Below are 21890 nucleotides of genomic sequence, written 5' to 3'. Positions count from 1 at the left end.
AAGGCCATTATGGACGTAATTTTGTCCAGTAGTATATATGATTGATCAGTAAATATTGTGTATTTACTGTGAAATTGGTTAAATTATTGTTTTTAGGCACTTGACAAAATTCAATTATCTTTGCCCTATGTTCCTTTCCTATTATTTTGATCACCATCTTTGTATCGGCAGAGGGCAGTAGTTAGGATTGAAATAATTACATTCCAAGGTTTCCCACAGACTCAGATTACTGTGAAATATAAACAAAGTTGGACTACATGAGAAGAACATATATTACATTTGTCATAACCATCATGGTTTGATTTTCTTTTTATTCCAGCCTAATTCTTTTAGGTTCTGGGAATATATGCTTTTCAATTCTATAAAGGTGTTGAAATATCAAAATTAAAATTCCATGCTATTGACCATCTAGAAGTCATTTGGTACAAAGTTTGATATCATTTAATAATATTTAGCATACTTTCCAATACCCATTTGTCATTCTCATTTAATTTGATGCTCTTCCTCATTACCAATGTATGCTCCTGCTATGCTGTGATCTTCTCTCAACATCACTCCTTTCTCCCCATTGACATTTGAAACTTTCCTTTGATACTGTTCCTCATTCCTATTTGTCACTTGAGTTGTGATATTTTAAACTCCTTTCTTGTTGACTTCATGCAGTTTAAGCAGCTCTGTCCTGACCTATTAAAACAAGTTATTGAAAATGAAAAATGGATAATGGTCAGTAGCAAGGTTATTGACACTAATTATAATAATTTCTTATGGAAGTTTAACTGTGGTAAGTCATTTGCCATATGAAGGAGACCAAAAGAGCCTAAAAAGCATCTTAGTCAGAAGATACTTGACTTGCCAAGAGATGAAAAAGGATGATAGAAAATTATGAGAGATTTTGTCACATAAAGTAGAAAAGCAATGGAGAATAAAATCATATTTAGAAAAACTTGGTATAATGGTATAATGAAGCATGGAACACAGTAATCTCTGATAAAGTAAAAATGAGGGAAATAGAGGGAAATCAATGAAAAGGCAAATGGTGAGTGTGTGTAAGTTGCAACATATAATAAATCAGGAACTTTATAAAGAAGTGCTAGAGTAAAGGAAATCTATGTATGACTGAAAGAGAAGTTGAACTGGTTGTGGGATAAGGGCCAAGAGTAATCAGTACACAGTAACAGTACATAGTTTGGCATTGTCACCCTCTTTATGTTAGGAGGAAGAAAAGAAAGCTCCCAATATATTAAATGTGGTGTATTTGAAGGAGCCACGGAAAAGAGCTGTCTAAGATAGACAGTAAAAGAATTCCAGTATCTGTTATTGAAGGAATCATCCAAATAGATGAGCTCATGGATCCATTTGAGTTATTTGAATTTCTGTTGTTTTTTTACTCATGAGTAATTCTAAGAATAATGTTGGTGATATTAGAGAATACCTTAGAATAATGTCTTTCAAATACAGATATATTGCAAACCAGCTGACTCATACGTCAGGTTGATTGTGCCATGGCAAACCTATATTGTCTCTAGTGGCCTTTTTAACAGAGGAGACACAGTGTTTCCATTGCAAATAACAGTTCTTCCTGTCTGCTTTGTCTAGATGATATCACAAGTTTTTTAGTGCAATACTGGGAAATGATAGGATCCCAGAACTTTTATTGGGAATAGCTAGTAGGTAACCAGTAAGATTGATTAGGAAAGGAGATGCTTACTGGTTGAGTCAGTGTGAGGTACTGCTGAATTTTGTGGTAATGTGTTTGTTGGTTGGCATTGATTTTTAAGGGCAGTGTAATTTTCTAGATAATTAATCACCAAGCATTTGTCTTTTATGGACCAGGCATAGTGAGAAGCACTGGAGATAACAAAGACCAAAGAGGAATTAACTGTTCTTGTTCTCAAGGAAGGTGCTGTCTAAGACAGCCCAAGGAGACAACATGTACGTGTATAGATATAAGGTATTTTTTGAGGAAAAGGTGGCAGTAGATTGAGGATCAAGAAAGGCTTGATAAAGAAGGCGTTATTGAACTTAGCTTTGAAGGAAACTAGGAATCTTAAAAAGTAAAGATAAGGAAAAGTGCATTCTAGGTAAAGGGGATAATTAATACAAAATTAGACAGGAGTATAATGTGTAGGACGGAATAAGGTCAGAATCACAAAATCGAAGATTATGTAAAAGGGAGTAAAATGTAAAAAGGTGGAAAGGTAGAAAGCAGCTAGGTTGTAAAGGGCTTTAAAAGCAAACAGGATTTTATATTTGGTCATTGAAGTTATAGAAAACATTAGAGTTTATTGAATAGCCACGTGGTTAGGGCTACACTGTTAGACAGCTACTGGTAACTGGGTAGATTAAAGTGAGGAGAGAGATTTAATGCAGAAAGGCTAATTTTTAGGAAGCTAGATAGCTGAGAGGTGTTAATATCCTGAACTAGAGTATTAGTTCTGTAAATGGAGAAAAGAATGGATGTTGAGATGTTTTGGAATTAGAAACAAGATTAGGCAGTTGATTAAATATTTGGAGTAAGAATGACATCAAGGTTATGAACAAAGGTGACTGGAAGAATAGTACTACTCTTGGCCCAAATAGAAAAATTTGGAAGAAGGTTGGATTTTGAGGGAAAGATTTTGATTTCTATTTTGAATTATGGGTCATCTAGTTATAAATATGGAATAGGCAGTTGGTGATATACTTCCAAAGAAAGACTATAATTGAATGTCTGTTTGACAATCATCAAATTAAAGTGTAATGGTTAATTGATGGCATAAAATAAAATTTTCCTTTATTGTGCTATAGTATATTTCTATATTCCTCTAATATTCTCAAATTGGGAATAGATTTTTAGTAAATTAATTAGGATTCTATTTGTAATTTTGTGGTGAAAGATGATCATTGATAACATTGTGATTTACTTATTTTTCCTCATTTTTTTTTTCTTAAAAAAAAAGTGATGAAGTTGTTAGAATATATACTTTGGTCCAGTGGCACCTCAGCAACTGTAATTAATCTTATTAGTTATTACAATGATTAAAGAATAATGAATACTGCCAAGTTAAATGTAATGGAAACCTAACGTGTCTGTCTTAAGATTCTGAGAAACCCTGCTTAGAATGATTTTTAAGATTGCAAAATGATTAAAAGATGAAGTTTATATATAGAATTTTCTTTGTAGTTACACCTTCAAATGCCTTTGGATTCCTTTCCTCAATATATGCCATAGGATTAGGTGTATAATGGGAGCTCTAAAGCCCATGTTGCTTAATCTGAGGTTGAAAGGTGTGAGAGACACAGTCAAGGAGAGAAAAGTAAGAAGTACTTGGGAGTTAAGTAAATTAAGTAGATCTTACCTCTCAAATCAGTGACAAGCAACTGGAATCTCTGAGTGGAATGAAAATCTGTAGTACTGCAGGGAAAACCTTATTAGTTACAGCAGTTACTTGTTCAAGCTAAAGGGGTGAGAGAAGAGAGAGAGAGACAGAGAGACAGACAGAGACTCTGAGTGTGTGTGTGTGTGTGTGTGTGTGTTTTTATGCAGGAAAAACTGTTTCTATTCATTTCTTCTCAAAATACACGTAGGGAAAGTATAAAATATTTTCTGGGGACAATGACTAAATCAGTTTGGCTGGTTCAGAGGGCTCAGGGAAGGTAAGTGGAATTGAGCAATTCTTTTTTTTGGCCTTGAAATGGATAAAGAATGGAAGACAATTTTTAAAAGTAGCAAAACTTTTAATATCACAAAATCAGTTCTCATGTGGATCATTTGAGTTATGAGTTTACCTCTAAAAAACTTTTCTTTCAATCATTATTAATATCATCTGCCGCATTTATTTTAAGTGTTTGATAGAATTGACATCTTTTGTTTGCCATAATTTGCAAAGAGGACCTTTTAAAATGATGAATATTTTCATTATCATCACATCTCAGAGCTTTATGGCACTTAATAGGCTTTGTTTTGACCTAATATTGTGTTGTAGTGTGAGAAATATTCCTAATATTCCTCTCTATTCCTAATAAGAATAAGTAGTAGGAAAGAATTTTAAACATGGATGGGAGCAATGTGGAGGAAGCTGGAAAGCCTTCTTTCAACTCAAGACTTGTGTAGTATGGTTTTATCTAATTTGAAATGTTGTAAAAACCATTTTATTAGGCAATAAATACAAAAATTATTTTTAAAAATTATTAAAAAAAAAAGCAAATGCTTTCCAGAGAGAGTATATGTTATTTCTGAAATGCCAAACTCTGTTTCAATCTCTCTATTATTGATGGTTGACTTTTATCAGTTATTGTAAAATGACTATAAATGGTTCTTCTTCTATCCTGCCTTTTAAGTTTCAAGAATTAGCTTACAAATCTTATTAGAACATTAATGCTTAATTGACTATTTCTCTCTCACACCTTCCAACCACAGATTAAGCCATATAGGGTTTAGAGCTCCCACTATATATCCAATCCTGTTGTATATGTTGAGGAAAGAAATCCACCAAAGGCATTTGAATATGTAACTAGAAAGAAAATCCTATATATAAACTTCATCTTTTAGTCATTTACAAAAATTGACTTTTTTCTTGACAGATTCTTTATCATGTTTTCAAATGTAATTTTTTCTTAATAAGCATATGTAGCTAATTATATGTAGCTTATATGTAATTATATGTAGCTTAATAAATATGTAGCTAATATTTTATTATGGAAAGATACTTTTGTGGTATTTTTCATCTTTAGCAGTATTTTCCTTTTTTGGTAATCATTGTTTTAGTTTGGTGACTTTGGGTTCAGATTCTGTATCAGTCATATAGATAGTCAGCTAATCAATAAACATTTATTAATCATCTACTAGTGCTGGAGATACAGTACAAAGAATGAAATAATTCCTATGGTCATGGAACTTTTATTCTAATAAGAGATATCAGACTTCAGAGATATATCTATATCCATCTATCTGTCTCTGTTTAGTTTCTGTAACTTAGTTCTAGTCTATCTTTGGTTTTGTATAGTCATACTTTTTGTTACTGAATCAGACAAGTGAGTATTTATGTTGTATGATTTTACTTTGAACCAAAAAAAGAGTCTCAAAAGGGCTTTCTAATATATTTGTTTCTCTAATTTTTATTTCACTTCTCAATTATATGTAAAAATATTTTTAACATTCATTTTTCAAGTTCTCTTCTTCCTGCCCTCTTTGAGAAAGCAAACAATTTTATTTGTTATACATTACAGTTATGCAAAACATTTCCATATTAGCCACATTGCAAAAGAAAACAGGCCCCAAAGATTAAAAAAAAAAAAAAATAACAAAAAACAAACAAACAAAAAAAAGAAAAATAACATAAAAAATTCTGCTTCGATCTGCATTCAGATTCCATCACTTCTTTTCCTGGAAGTGGATAACATTTTTTATCACAAGTCCTTTGGAATTGTCTTGGATTATTGTATTGCTCAGAATAGCTAAATCATTCACAGTTGATCATCATACCAATATTGCTGTTACTGCGTACATTTTTCTTTTGGTTCTGCTTCCTTCATTTTTCATCATCTCATTTAAGTCTTTCTGGGTTTTTCTGAAAGCACATGTTCTTTATTTCTTACAATACAATAGTCTTCCATCACAATCACGTATCACAACTTGTTCAATTATTACCCTTTTGATGACCATCCCCTCAATTTTTAATTCAAATTTATTTATATAAAGTTATTTTTCAACTTTGAAAATATTTTCATATTTTTTGGTTTGTTATTGTTTCTACTTTGATTTGTTACACAAACATTCTATAACTTTTTCCTTTAATCTCTTTAGTGAAATTTGCAAAGGAACAAAGATCTTTAGATGAAAGGCAAGAATTGTATCCATTTTAATGGCAATCATTGAAAATAGTGGTAAAACTAATTACAAAGATGAAAGCTTATGAATTGTTCCTTGTGTGTTTTCTGATCTCAGAAATTTCTAATATGATTGTTTTAAAATGTTTGCTTCTCATAACCAGCTGAAATAGAAATTCCTTTTTCATATGCAAGGAAAAGAAATCAAAGCATGAATAAATACATTTGAAAATGTCAGTTGCTTTACAATTGGCCACTCATGTCCAATATTTCATTACTCTGTTTTAAAAATGATTTCTTCCTGAAATTTTCTTAAGTGCTTCATGATACAACTTAATTATAGTTTAAAGGACAAATAAAAATAATCAAAGAACTCAAAATATAAAAGTTCTCAAAATCATGAGTTTTATCTTTTGTGAGTTAAATCTTCACAGTCCTCACATACTATAGTGGCAGATTTGAGGCTAAGCTTATTGCCATAGATACACCTTTGAACACCAAGGTTGAAATGTACCTTGCTTTTTCCTTTTCTTGAAGTGCAATAAGGTACCCCCTTCTGAAGTAAATTCTTTAGCCATTTATTGCCCAAGGTAATCTGCTATAAATACTAGTAAAATGAAGTTTATTTTGCAAAGTGATATTTTGCATATATCACAGTTTATTATAAGATTTTGTCTTATAAAATCTTGCCCCATGACTTAAAAAGAAAAATTCATTTGGAAATGGTTTTATACACTCATTCTTTTAAATGAAGCTGGTAACAGTGGTTTTTTTAGTTCATGTTGTTTCTTTGTTTTTAAAAGATAAAACTTTCTTTTGGAAGTAACCAAATCAATCATGAAATTTTGAGTTTTTGTTTTTTGATAATTGTGTCTACTGATAATACAGTTGCTATATTTCTACTGTTTTTCATGTACCTAATAAAAAAATCCCATCTGTTGTGCTATGATTTGTTCCTGAAATGATATCATCAATAGGATTACTCAGCATTTTAAAGAGGATATTCTCCATATGTAAGAGAGCAGTGTGGTATGGTGGGCATAGAGAATTGGCCTTAAAGCCAGGAAGATTTGGGTTCAAGTCTTACATCTGACACAAACTGGCTATTTGACCCTGGGCAAGACACAAGGTTTCAGTGCTCCAGACAACTCTTACAGACTAAAAATTACAGAAAAGTTTTCTACCTGAGTTGGGAGAAAAGGTTTCTTTGAAATCATAGATTCAGTCCTTTGCCTTTTCCTATGACTTAATTCTTTGATTGGCTTCAGTATTTTAAAGATCTATTATTTCACTGGTTTGGATATTATTTCCACCAATAAAGTTCATAATTTCTTCTTGACTTTATGACAACTTGGTAATAAGCCTCAGTATGTAGGTAGGCCATTTCTCAAATAACAAACATAGTCTGTAATTGGACTTTTGTACACTTTATTTGAATCTGCATCTTAGGTTGTCTCCAAGACACATAGGTGGGAGGTATCGCCTTTATCTGATGGAGTCATATTAATGAGTGAGTGGGAAAATAGTTTTGTGCTAGTGATAAGAAAGGCCCATAGAGAGAAGTATTGAGCCTTTGTCAGAGTGATTTGGGGATTAACTTTTATTTTATTCTTTAAATGGAAGTGATGGTGTTTTCTCAAAACATAATGCAATCTCAGCTATTAAGATTTAAAAATAGGATTGGTTTGTATAGTTTACCATTTGGGAACAAATTTTTGTCAATGATGGGCATCATATAAATTTAAACAAAGGGAGAAGTTAAAACAAGAAGTGTACTGAACTTGAAAAAAAGCTTATTTTTTAACTTAAAAAAATTTTAATTTGGGTTTTTAGAGTTCAAATGTTTGTTGACACATACTTTTGAATTCTTTCTCCAGTTGTGGCTACTGAGGAGGTGGTGACAGCAGAATCAGTAGATGGTGCAATCCAGCAAGTTGTTAGCTCTGGGGGTCAGCAAGTCATTACAATAGTTACAGATGGAATTCAGCTTGGTAATTTGCACTCCATTCCAACCAGTGGAATAGGTCAGCCCATCATTGTAACTATGCCAGATGGACAACAAGGTAAGTTAGTTCTCTGTATCTTTATTAATTAAGAAAGGAATTGTGTCCAATTGTTCAGTGATGAAGAGAGCCATCTAAACCCAAAGAGAGGACCATAGGAGCTGAGTGTGGGCCACAATATAGCATTCTCACTTATTCGGTTATTGTTTGTTTGCATTTTGTTTTCCCAGTTTTTTTCCCTTCTTGATTTGATTTTTCTTGTGCAGAAAGATAACTTTATAAATATGCATAGATATATTGGATTTTATATATATTTTAATATATTTAACATGTATTGGACTACTTGCCATCTAGGGGAGGGGGGAGGGGAAGAAAGGGATAATTTGGAACAGAAGGCTTTGCAAGGGTCAGTGTTTAAAAATTGCCAATGCATATATTTTGTAAAAAATAAATAAATAAATAAAAAAGAAAGAAAGAAAAGAAAAGAAAGGAATTGTGGTACAGCTCCAAAAATCATTTGTTTGATCTTGTATTGTACTTTTTTTTTATACTACATTGAATAATAATAATTGCTAACATTATATATAGCTCTTTAAGGTTTTCAAAGTGCTTTATATTATCTCATTTACCCTCACAATAACCTCAGAAAGTAGACATTATTATCTTCATTGTAGACGAGAAAACCAAGGCAGACCAAGGTTAAGAGATTTGCCCAGCATTACCAGCTAGTAAAAATGATTTGAGGCCATCAGTATTTGCTGCTCTCACTTCTTTTTTTATTATTATTTTATTTTTATTTTTATTTATTTTTTTTATTTAATAGCCTTTTATTTACAGGATATATACATGGGTAACTTTACAGCATTAACAATTGCCAAACCTCTTGTTCCAATTTTTCACCTCTTACCCCCACCCCTCCCTAAATGGCAGGATGACCAGTAGATGTTAAATATATTAAAATATAACTTAGATACATAATAAGTATACATGACCAAAACATTATTTTGCTGTACAAAAAGAATCAGACTCTGAATTATTGTACAATTAGCTTGTCTCACTTCTAAATCATATTGTCTATATGGTAATGTTAAAATTTCCTCTTTCACTGAATATGTGTTGACAGTGAGGAGAAGCCAATCCAAAAGTGTGCTATGTGGCAGAGAAGTTCATTTTGTGAATTAATACTTGCCATAAATGATAACCAGCTAACTGAGAGTTAGCTACAGTTGCATATCAATATCTCAGACTATTTTATGAAATAGTCTCTAGGAGAGTGATTGATCTGATTCTAGATAGAGAAGATTTATTTATTTAGGGCAGACCTGTGATTTCACTGGTCTAGGAAGTATTTGGTAAGGATCTTCCTCTGTCAACACTTCTTTTCTACAACTTATAGTTTTGAGAGTTGTCAAAGGCTTATTATTAAGTGACTTCCCTGGGTCACAAATATAGTCTGATGAGAGCAGGGACTATCTTTTTCTTTGTATCCCCAGTACTTGGTAATGTCTGGCATATAGTATGTGCTTAATAAATATTTATTGGGTGACTGACAGGAGGAACTTGGACTCACATCTTCCAGACTCTGGGACCAATTCTCTTCCCTTGTCTTCCAACAAAAAAGCTTGTGTTTTTAATAAGTACAAGTGTAGTAAATTAGGACAGGAAAGTTTAGAAAATATAAAAGATTGAAAGTAGTAACCCATTGTTTTGAAGCACATTTTTGTATAGTCTGAAATATGTGAATAAATATTTTGAAGTTACATGTGTCAGTAATTTTAAGGATAATTTTATGTTCATAATATCATGATAAACATTTCCTAAAGTAACTAATATGTACTACTTTTGTTTCAGTATTAACAGTACCAGCAACAGATATAGCTGAAGAAACTGTTATAAGTGAAGAACCACCAGTCAAGAGACAATGTATTGAAATTATAGAAAATCGGGTGGAATCTGCAGAAATAGAAGTAAGGAGTCTTTTAACCGGTGTGTTTTACCAGGGTGGTCACAAGTAAATTCAGTCTTTTTTTCTTATCATTGCATGTTTCTGTTATTTGTAGAGTGAAGTTTGATAGGGTTGTCATTTTGTCTCTACTGTACGTTAGCCTTTGCTTTTTACAACAGGATTTGTTTATGATAGTTGATTAGCACAGGATCTTTGGTGTAGTCTTTTTTTTTCTGCACTTTATCCTTTCATTTATTCCCTAGTAATCTCAAATATATTCATCTTTACAGGTATTAACAAGAAATGTTATCTCTTGTTCTCTGTCACAAAGAGGATATTTTCCTGGCTTCTTTTAACAGACCAATTATAGGTTTGTTTTGGAGAAATTCTGGAGAGAATAGCCAGTAGCTTGAGTTTTGTCAAATTGATTATTTTATAAACAATTGGTTATTTGCTAATCATTTAATTTTGTTTTAACTAAATTAAATCAGTTATTTTTGGAATAGAAATTTATTCAGCAGAATTCATTTCATAGCATACTAGATTTAGAGCAGAAAGAGACCTAAGAAATCCTCTGGTTCAGTTTCCTATTTTGCAGATAACGAAACTGAGACCCAGGGAAAGTAAATGAGCTGCCACATATAGGGGATTATTTTATTTGTTTAGAATAGAAATTGCTAGTCAAGATATAAGTATGTTAGGTTCTTGTTTATTAAAATAATTATTTTTTTCCCCTTTTACTACATAATATATATCAAAATACTTTTACTTTTGTAATTATCTGTATCAATCATCTATATAAAATGAGGCCAAATGAGCAGTTTTCTTAGTATGTGATTATAACAGATTACTGATTCATGTGATCTATCTTTATCTTTATCTCTAATTTTAAAAAATGCACACATTTTTAAAAACTGATTGAATTTCTTATTTAACACAATTCCATTCACTTCAGCAAGCTACCTTTCCTGGGAATATTTTATGATGAAGTGCAATATTTTATAAGTTTTCTCTCTAAATAAATATTATCAATCTGATCTAAATTTTTAAAAAAATCCCTTTGAATGCACTGAAGAGAAATTGTCACTTAGTATATATAAAACATTGAACAGGATATTGGTAATGATCTTCTTTGTCACTAACTTAATGACTTTGGGAAATTATTTACTGTCTTCATGTTTCAAATTCCTCCATTTTGAAGTTAATACCTATATCCTAAATATTATTTAGAAATGATATTAAATAACATAAGATCTATGAGTGAAAGTCCATTGAGAACTTTTTAGATATTCATATAACAAGATTGTTTTTTAATTGATTTGTATTAAAGAAAATGATAATGACAATAGTATTAAAGTGTTATGACTGCCATGGAATAAGTTTTGAGATTCTGGTGTAGTATTATTTTTGCATTTAGTTAGTATCAATTCTTTGTACATATATATTCCACACAGGGACCCACACTTAATTTTTCATGACATTCAAGAATTAGAAAGGTCCTTATTGACCATTTAGTTTAACCCATACCCAAAAGGAATCCTTCAGTGTAACAGACCTGCAAAATGGTTATCCATTCTCTGCTTGAAGACTTCTAATGAGGGGTAGGTAACCTATCACTTGTCTAGGCAGACCAGTCTAATTTTGGCCAATTCTGATTAGTAGGAAGTTTTTTGACATTAAATCTAAATTTGTCTCTGCAAGTTTCTACTTATAGCTCCTGGTTCTACCCTCAGGGGCCAAATAGAACAAATTTACCTCCTTTTCTGTATCATGGAACTCAATACTCAGATGCACTTTTATGTCCCACATGAGATTTCTCTAGGCTAAAACAACAATAGCTCCTTCAGGTGATACTCCAAGACATGGACTCAAGGTCCTTCATCAGTCATCCTGGTTGTTCTCTTCTGAATATGTTTCAGTTCATCAGTGTCTTTTTAAAATTGGGATACTCAGAGCTAACCACAAGTGCTTCAGATGTGATATGAATAGACCAAAGTTCAATAGGGACAGTCACTTCCTTGTTTTTAGAAGCCATGACTTTTAATGAAGCCCAAGATGTCATTAACTTTTTTGGCTATTACATCATACTATTGGCTCACATTGAGTTTGTAGCCTACTGAAATCCCCAGATCTTTCAGATAAATTACTTTCTAAGCATGCCTCTGCTATACTTTTGAAGTCATTTATTTTGAATGTAAGCTTTAGATTTTGTTTGTTCCTATTAAATTTAATGATTTTTGATTCAGTCTAGTGTTTTATTTAGTGTGTCAGGATCTTACTGGATCCTGATCCTGCTATGCAGTATATTTTTCCTAGCTTTATGCCTTCTGAAAACCTGATGAAAACTTGATATTGCACTTCATCATAAATATCTATGCTTACATCCAAGACATTGATATATCAAATAGCACAAGAGCAAACACAAATCTCTGAGACTGAAGACTTTCTGCCAAATTGACTGAATCATTAACTACTATTCTTTGTATTCAGCCTTTTAACCAGTTCTGAATCCACCTAATTTATTATGCTGTATTCTACATCTCTTTTCCACAAGAATAGTATGTTAATATTTTCAGATGTTTTTACTAATATATAAGTAGACTCTATTTATAACATCTTCCTCATTTACAAGTTTAGTGATCTTGTCAGAAAAGAAAATGAATTAATCTTGAATGTGTGTTGAATCTTTGCAATTACTGGTTCCCTATTGAGACATTCACTAGCCATTTCTTTAATAATCTGTACTAGGGTTTTCCTCTAAATAAAAATCAAATTCATTTAAGTTAACTGACTTAAAGTTTGAAGATCTTGTTCTCTTTTTTTTGAAAACTGGCATATTTCAAAATTGACATGTTCTCCAGATTAGTGAGACCTCTCCTGTTTTCCATGCTCTTTTAAATAATTCTGTCACTGGCCTAGCAGTCACATCAGTTATTTCTTTTCATTACCCAAGGATGTAGTTCATCTTGAACAGGAAACTTAAATTATCAAGGACAGGTACTTATTATTTTACCATCTACTTATTTTTGGGTAAAAACTTCCTACCAGACATTTATAATTGAATGAAAAAAAAAATTTGTTAAGCATTTATTATATGCTAGGCATTGTACTAAGTGCTATTCAACAATAAGTAATCAAAGCAATTATCTGTCCTTTGATTCCAAGTCCAATACTTTTTTTTCCCACTATACCATTCAGAAACTTGATTACTGAAAAATTATGCTTTGAAGAAATTGGTGTTTTTATGTGTTTTTATACATGCCTGAATCACAAAAGAATAGCATTTTTAAAAGTCACAGGATCATTGGATGGAACAACTAATATATCTATAAAGTGCTTTGCAAACCTTAAAGAGTAACATAAATAACAATTGCCAATTAAGTTTTTTCTTACCATAGATACTCTTCTTTGTCTCCAATATCTATCTATATCTGACCCATTTTATGTAGGTTAGGTCTAGTGCAAATCTTTCACCTCCATGAATCCTTTCTTGACTACTGAACTTTTGTAGCACCAAGAGTCTGTGCCACACTAAATTAGCATTTTGTATGCTGCTCCGCCCTATTTTTTCTATGTTGATCTTGCCTCTAACTAAATTATAAGCACTTTGTGTGCAGGAAAAATGTCTATTATTATTTCTGTATCTTCCACAAGGCCTAGAACAATACTGAACTCAAACTAAATGCTCAGTGTTTGTTGATTGAAATGGAAAAGAGAAGTATTCCTATATTTGCATTTGTGTATGAGTCAGATCAGTTTAACGAACCCCCCAATTCTTATTAGGCTCTTCTTTGTAAAAGTGTAGTTGTTCAGTAATGATTAGGTACTTTGGACTTATTAGTTAGTTTAGATTGATTTATTTCTGGTGCTTTGGATCTTTTGCATTTACATGTTAAACATTTGCACAAAGATTGATGAAATTTTTTTTTTTTAGGAGAGAGAGGCACTTCAGAAACAGCTGGATGAAGCAAATCGAGAAGCACAAAAATATCGGCAGCAACTTCTAAAGAAAGAACAGGAAGCAGAAGCTTATCGGCAGAAATTAGAGGCCATGACTCGTCTCCAGACTAACAAAGAGGCAGTGTAATTGAAATGGACAATATAGTTTGATTTTACCTTGAGTCAAGAAAAAGAATACAATCTTGGAACTGTATACCCCATATAAGTACAGTCATGGGAATCCAGCATACAGAAAAGAGACTTACAAGTTGATAATTGGACTTAAGCCATGAGCTCTGAATTTTCTTGTAACATAAACTATGAATTTAGAAGTTGTGTGAAAAGTATTTAAAACTGAATTCTGTAAATAGTTTTTTTTTTTTTTTTTTTTTTTACAGTTTCAAAATGAGTTGATAAAAGATGGTTGAAGAGATCCAGAAACATAATAAGCCACTGTTTTTGTGAATTCCTTTTGATTTTAGTATGAATCTTAATTTCTCAGAAGCAGAACAGTTTTAAGGGTGATCCTTGTTGATTAGACCAAATATTTGCATAATAATTATGTGGTGGACTGATTCTGGAATTATTTCTATAGGTATCAACTAGACTTCTACCTAAAGAGTAGATTTCTCTAAGGAAATCTTTGTATAGCTTTAAGTAGTTGTCTCAGATTATTTGAAAACATTTTTTAGAAAGTGAAACTTTTATATTTGTTTAACTTCAGCTATATCTGAGTAGATTTACATGTATATGAAGCAAATATTTTTTAAATTTTCAGTTTGTATATATTCTGCATGTTTTTATAATTTCAAAGTGCATCACTTGCATAGGTATTTTTTGGCAAAGATGATGAAAGTTATTAGGAATAAAAAACTTTTAGTCCATAGGTCATTGAAATTAAGTAAGCTAGCAACTGGTTCTATTGGAATGACAGTGTTCTTGGAAGTAGCAGTTTGCAATGTAACTTAAATTTGCAAACCCTGTACTCTCTTTTAAAATTTCATACAGGGGACTTGAAACTTTGTATTCAGTGCCTTCTATCATGACTTCCACATGAAAACATTTCCAGGCACTGGATTGAAGGATAATGTTTTTGGAAAGCTCGACAAAGATTGGTTTCTGAAATAATCTCAAGGACTCATTTCCCCCCAGGAAACTAGAAGAGTCAAATGTTGTCTTGGCTATTCTTATGAAAAGCATTTGCTTTTGGATGTAGGATGAGAACTTTTCATACTTCGTTGATGCCACTGTTGTCTAGCATTATTGCTTTTCGCTATAAAAGCAGATTGTCTGTGCTGTGACTTGCTCTATCATAAAATTGTTAAATTCCATGATAGACAAATGATTAAATTTTGACTTTATTGTTCACTTTTGGGTTTTTTTTTTTTCAGTAAAATATAAGTTCAGGCCTTTTTTTTTTTTTCCTTGCTTTGTTTTTCTGTTTCACTACTTTATGAAAATGTTTATCTAAACCTAAAATTCCTCTAGATAACCTATACTGTATAAGAAAGAAATTACCCTTAAAACTGTACTCTGGTCTACTTTTCTATTTTACAATTAAATATCTTTTTCCACATATGTTCAGTGTAGATGTAATTCTCTTTTGCAAACTCTACTTCATTCATTCGTTAAAAGCTGTATGTTATTGTATATCAGAACCATAATCTATTCTATTAAAATACTGTATAATTTTCACATAGTGTCTTAAAAGAATCTCCAGCATAAAAGTACCAGGTATGTAACTTCTTGGATCTGTCTTTTCCTCAGGAGATTGTAATTCCTTTCCTGGAATTACAGTATATTTATTAATATAATAAAAAATATTTATGAAATATGAATAAAATAGTTTAGTTGCTCTATAAAAGCACTTTTAAAAAAAGTTTTAGATTGGAGTGAATTTCAGAGACCTTCTAATCTCATGAATGAGGCTTTGCAGCTTCCAGTCTTCTCATGTCTGATATAATATGTTATCTAAAATTATCTGCATTATTTCCATATATATCAGTTCATATTTTCAGTAATGAGCAGCTAAGTGGTGCAGTGAATAGAGTACTGGGCCTGGAGTTAGGAAGATTTGAGTTCAAGTGTGGCTTCATACTTATAAGCTATGTGACTTGGGTAAATCACTTAGCCCTGTTTGCCTCAATTCCTCATCTGTAGAATGAACTGGAGAAGGAAATGGCAAATCACTCCAGTATCTTTGCCAAGAAACTCTCAAATGGAGTCATGAAGAGTTGGACATGACTGATGGACTGAACAACAGCAATACTTTCTTCACACCTCTGAGGCGTTGGCAATGCCAGTATTCTTTTAGACATGAGGAAACTATGGCTCAGAGATATCAAGTGACTTGTTCATAGTCCCTTGGTTGGTAGGTAGCAGGGGCTATCCAAGTCATTACAATATACCAGGTTAGCTATTCCTGCTTATTTACTTTTACACATTTCTGAAAGAATTTGGGAAAGGGGGAATAAATTTGTTGGTATGGAGGTTTACAGTTTTCCTTTTCTTTCTCAAGTTTTCTACTTTTTAAAATTCCTTATGCTGTAGTGATCTTTAGGAAGGACATGGCAATCAGATGGCTTACTCAGGTTTCCCTACTCACCTTCAAAGAAGTTAAAAACTTCTGTCCTATATGTGACCTGATTTTTTTTCCATAGGCATTCGATGTAACATGTTTTACATGTTGTGATATAGTCATGTTGTGAAGCAAAGCTTGGGGCAGACATCTAGGAAAGGTGTTTAACACTTGAAATTTGATGTTTTGATTAGATTCTTTCCCATTGAGCCTTAGGCTGGCCTCTAAGAGCCTTGCCCCATAACCAGGGCTCAACAAGACTTTGTCTTTTGTGTGAGTGCTCTGATAGAACAAAGGAGGACAAATGCTAATGATGTGTAAAATTCCATACTTGCTGCTTTTTTTCTTTGGTATCTGATCAGGTTTGTGCTCTATAGGTTGAGTCATCTTCTCCCAGTTGAGAGTTCAGCAGTCAGTGGTATTCACCTCCAGGTAAGAAAGCCCTTTTTTAGATTCTGATTTTTATTTATTTAAAGTTTCTGACCTCCTATCTTAAGAATTGGTTTAGATTTTTAATATTTTCCCACATGTGGCAGGCATTGAGATCGTAGTACCATTTGCCTATTCTAGCTGACCAAGATTTCAAATGTTCATTTTATATATAATAGTGGGATGTTTTCTGTCTATGTTGTTTGGGTAACATGTATGTGTACTGGGATATGAGGGGGTCACAATGTACATAAGTGTGCAAATTTATTGTGCTGCCTTAGTAAATGATATTCATTTGTTTGTAATAGGAATGCATCCATAATGCTCATTTTCTTGACTTGAATGACAGAAGAATAGTACCATGTTTCCTTTCAGAATCTTCCATTGTTAATAAGCTATTCACTTTTTATTACTCTCTTCTTATACTTAGCAGAAAGGGAACTAGATCACAAAATGTTATAGAATTTTTGAATTGGAAGAGATCTCAGAGATCAACTTGTTAAAAGGGCTCATTTTCAAGTACAATGTCTCTGACAATTGTCATTTAACCTCTGCTTGAAGACTTCCACTGATAGAGAACTCACTAGCTCCTGAATTAGTTACTCTACTTCTGGATAGTTGTGATTATTTATTTTATTATTATTATTATTATTATTATTTTTGCTGAGGCAATTGGGGTTAAGTGACTTGCCCAGGGTGACAGCTAGGAAGTATTAAGTGTCTGAAGCCACATTTGAACTCGGGTTCTCCGGATTTCAGGGCTGGTGCACTATGCACTGTACCAACTAGCTGCCCTGATAATTCTGATTATTAAGAATTGTTTTTTCCTTATATTGAGCTGAAATCTACCTCTTTCTCTCTGCAGCTTTTATCCATTGTCCTAGTTTTGCTTCTCCATCCCTCAGGGGTAAGAATTAGCAAGAACAAGTCTAAATGATCTTCTACCATACAGCTTTTTACATACGTGAAGAAAGATATATTACCCCCATTTCTCTTTTTTTCAAATTAAACATCCCCAATTCTTTCAACTGACCCCAAAAAATAGCAAATAATAAGGAAATTAATAAACTAAGCATAGAGATCAATATCTGTATTAATAATAATTCTTGGCATTGTCACAGCTTTTTAAATCTTTCCAAAGAACTTGTATACTTGTTTTTTTTTTTTCAAATAGTCCTTGTAACAAACTTGAGAAGCCATTTTTTTTTTCTAGGTAGAGAAACCAGGTAGAGATAGACAGTGAGTTTCTGAAAGGTTGCATAGCAAGGGAAAGGGGCACCAAGAACTCAAATGCCATTCCTGAGAGTCTTTTGACCTTGCTTCTTAGTGCCCTTGTTTCTTTTTTCTATTGTACAAAACTTTTACTATACAAAACTTATTTTACTGTACAAAACTTCACCCCAGAGAGTAAACCTAGACCATTTGTCTAGTTGTTCTGTTGTGCCGCAGACAAATTCAAGGCAGAAGCAACATGTGGAAAAGCCAACAACAACAAATCATCTGAAAGTATAATGGGTTGTTTGGGAGGTCATAGGTTCCCTTTTGCTGGAAACTTTCCACTGGAGGATTAGGGAACCCACTATCCCAAACAACTTGTTACACTTTCAGAGAGTTTGTGATAATTGTTGGGAGTGTTTTCCATAGGTTGATTTTTGCTTTGAAACCAATAGCTTATTGGTATGCTATAAAAAGAATTCCTTTTGAGGATGTGTTGGACTAGATGGTGTCTAAAGGCCCTTCCTAATTGACATGGCAAATTAGATAGCTGACTTTGGAGTTTGGGTTTCATTCTAGTCTCAGAGACTTTCTAATGGTATGACTGCTCAAGTGATTTAAACTATTTCAACCTTAGATACCTAATTTGTAAAATAAGGATTATTTACTAAGGCATTTGACACACAAAGTTGTGATGATTAAATGATTTGATAAATGCAAAACACTTTGTAAAACTTAATATCATTATTATCATAATAGGAAAACAAACTAGATCTGAAAAATTGGGAAATCCTACATAATTGTCATTTTTTTTTCTGCTGAAGACACGTGTAGGTAGTTAATTAAGATGAATTTTTAGTGAAAGAATATGGGATTGAGAGGACTTGGGAAAATTGGGACCCTAATACATTGTTGATGGAGTTGTGAACCGATCCAACCTTTCTGGAAAACAATTTGGAACTATGCTAAAAAGGCATTCAAAGTGTTCATACTCTTTGATCTAGCAATACTACTGTCTTATAAGTTGGTATCCCAAAGAGATCATAAGAAAGGGAAAGGACCCACTTGAACAAAAATATTTGTAGCAGATATTTTAATGGTGTCAAAGAATTGAAAATTGAGGGGAATGGCTGAATAAGTTGTGGCATATGAATGTAATGGAATACCATTGTGCTATAAGAAATGATGAGCAGGGAGATTTAAAAACAAAAACTGGAAGGACTTACAGGAATTGATATTAAATGAAATGAACAGAACCAAGAGAACGTTATACACACTAATGCAACATTGTATGATGATCAACTTGGATAGATTTTGCTCTTTTCAGCAATTCAATGATCTGAGACATTTCCAAGAGGCTCATAATGGAAAATACTATGCAAATCCAGAGAAAGAACTATGGAATGTGAATGCAGATTGAAGCATACTATTTCACTTTTTTTCTTTCCTGAGGTTTTCCCTTCTGATTCTTCTTTTGCAACATGACTAATGTGGAAATATGTTTAATATGATTTTACATATATAATCTATATCAGATTGCTTGCTATTATGGAGAGGGAGAGGAGAGAACAAAAAAGGAACTCAATCTTATAAAAGTTTTGAAAACAAAACAAAAAAAATTTGGTAATGGGTGCCAGGTAGAATGGGCACTAAGTGACAATGGATAAAATGCCAGACTTGAAGTTGGAAGGATCTGAGTTCAAATTTGACCACAGACACTAAGCTAAGTGACCCTGGACAAATTACTTTATCCTATTTGCTTCAGTTTTTTTCATCTATAAAATGAGGTTAATAATACCACCTTCCTCCCAGTGTTGTTGTGAAGATCAAATTAAATAATAATTGTAAAGCACTTAGCATAGTGCCTTGTACATTGTCAGTGCTATATAAATGTTAGCTATTACTGTTATTAGATTTTTTCTCTCAAAATGAGCATTTGTGCTGTTAATTGTTAAAAATTCAAAAATGACCCCTGCTCAGGTAGAAAGAAGATGCATTGATAGAAAGAAATATTTTTTATTATTATAACTAAAATTTCCTGGATAAATATCTGAAAATTTTCTTGAAAAATAATGTGGATTTTTTTTTTTTTATACCTTGTGATAGCATAGTGCCTTGTACATTGTCAGTGCTATATAAATGTTAGCTATTACTGTTATTAGATTTTTTCTCTCAAAATGAGCATTTGTGCTGTTAATTGTTAAAAATCCAAAAATGACCCCTGCTCAGGTAGAAAGAAGATGCATTGATAGAAAGAAATATTTTTTATTATTATAACTAAAATTTCCTGGATAAATATCTGAAAATTTTCTTGAAAAATAATGTGGATTTTTTTTTTTTTATACCTTGTGATAGCATAGTGCCTTGTACATTGTCAGTGCTATATAAATGTTAGCTATTACTGTTATTAGATTTTTTTCTCTCAAAATGAGCATTTGTGCTGTTAATTGTTAAAAATTCAAAAATGACCCCTGCTCAGGTAGAAAGAAGATGCATTGATAGAAAGAAATATTTTTTATTATTATAACTAAAATTTCCTGGATAAATATCTGAAAATTTTCTTGAAAAATAATGTGGATTTTTTTTTTATACCTTGTGATTTGAACACTTCAGTATCCCCACTTCTACATGAAACCACACATGAGGGAAGACTTTTTCCATTATAACTATAAACCAGCTTTGGAAACCTTTTATTTCCATATGGGCAGGTTCCCAAGGCAGTAGGTGTTAGACTCATATAGCAAACAACAACAAAAAAAGATTTTCTATTCATACAATTTCCGGTGAGCAAATATTTCTTCTGTCAGCCCAAATGAATTGAAGAATGACCTAACTGATAAATTTGTCGTTTTGGTAAGTAATGTTTGCTCTTCATGGATTTCATTATAGTTAGTTAATACCTGTTGTAGTTCTAAGGAGAGCCATATTTACTCTTCCCATTCTAGATGAAAGTTGAAAGATGAAAAAACACTTTGCTACCCATGGATTCAATTTGACATCAGGTATTTAAGTTAATTATGTTGATAATTCTCTATAGTCTTGATTATAGACTTGATAAGTCTCTATAGTCTTTTCTAGACCTTGACATTTACTTGTGGTACAAAATCAGGATTCTGGCTTCATTGTAGAGAAGTCTTTTATCGTTCATTTTTGCCAAATTATAATGCATCATGAAAAGGACGTATAAAGTTAACAGTGTTAATAGCCTTTAAGAGGCATAATATGGTGGGTAGAATCAAGACATCTTGAAGTTAGGAAGGTTCAAGGTCTATTTCTGACACATAACTGCTGTGCCAGCATGGGCAACACACCAAAGGCAACATTATTTGATTATGTTAGAAATTAATTACTGATTTGCCTTGATGAAGGGAACTCCTGGGTTACACTAATCAAATAAGTGGTTTAGATCTGGTTTGGATCCTTTCTTCCTTTATTTCTCTTTATTCCCCCCCCCCCAAAAAAAAAAAAAAAAGAAAAAGTCTTAACATCTGATGTATAAACTTATTTAATGTAGTGAATGACAGTTAATAATTTCATTGAATGGTTTGGATTTAAATTTTAGTTACTTTTGAATTTTTCTTGGTAATACTGCATATGAGTTAAAAGAGGACTTAAGAGATTTTTTTTTTTTTTTTTTTTTTAGCAATTTAAGTTCCTAAAGCATTAAAAGAAAAGGTTAAAAAAATAGGTAGCTTGATTATCTGCAATAATTTAATTTATATAGAACATTTCTTCACTTTCTTTTGCTTATGTAGATATTCAGTTTTTATTAGAAAACATGAATTCTAGAAAAAGTTTTGGCCTAGTCACTAGGAATCTGCCTCACTTAGCTCAGTTTTTTGTTTCAGTATTTTTGATCTAATGTGTGTGGTAGGTGCCCATGAGCAGTACTACATAATAAAATAAAAATTTAACTCACTTAGAGTATAGTTCAGTGGAATATGTTTGAATTACCATTTTAATTTATTTGCCT

The 21890-nt window shown here is 32.1% G+C and overlaps 1 protein-coding gene across 3 annotated transcripts in view; it reads left to right on the top strand.

The window, feature by feature from the left end:
• The window catches only part of GABPB1 (GA binding protein transcription factor subunit beta 1), a 69892-nt gene extending 54502 nt beyond the window's left edge, over nucleotides 1-15390 (top strand). For 2 of the 3 annotated variants that reach the window (XM_031955191.1, XM_031955190.1), the window contains exons 7-9: nucleotides 7686-7871; nucleotides 9663-9778; nucleotides 13691-15390. In XM_031955191.1, the coding sequence (XP_031811051.1) occupies nucleotides 7686-7871; nucleotides 9663-9778; nucleotides 13691-13843 (455 nt within the window). In that variant the 3' untranslated portion in view covers nucleotides 13844-15390. Of the gene's footprint in view, nucleotides 1-7685; nucleotides 7872-9662; nucleotides 9798-13690 lie in introns of all 3 variants that reach the window. The other variant, XM_031955192.1, reaches the window with a different exon arrangement.
• The last annotated feature ends 6500 nt before the right edge of the window (nucleotides 15391-21890 follow it).

Source organism: Sarcophilus harrisii, chromosome 2 (genome assembly GCF_902635505.1).
Source record: "Sarcophilus harrisii chromosome 2, mSarHar1.11, whole genome shotgun sequence".
Classification (NCBI taxonomy): Eukaryota; Metazoa; Chordata; class Mammalia; order Dasyuromorphia; family Dasyuridae; genus Sarcophilus; species Sarcophilus harrisii.
The sequence above is the reverse complement of the archived record's forward strand: the minus strand, read 5'-3'. Positions and strand labels throughout refer to the sequence as shown.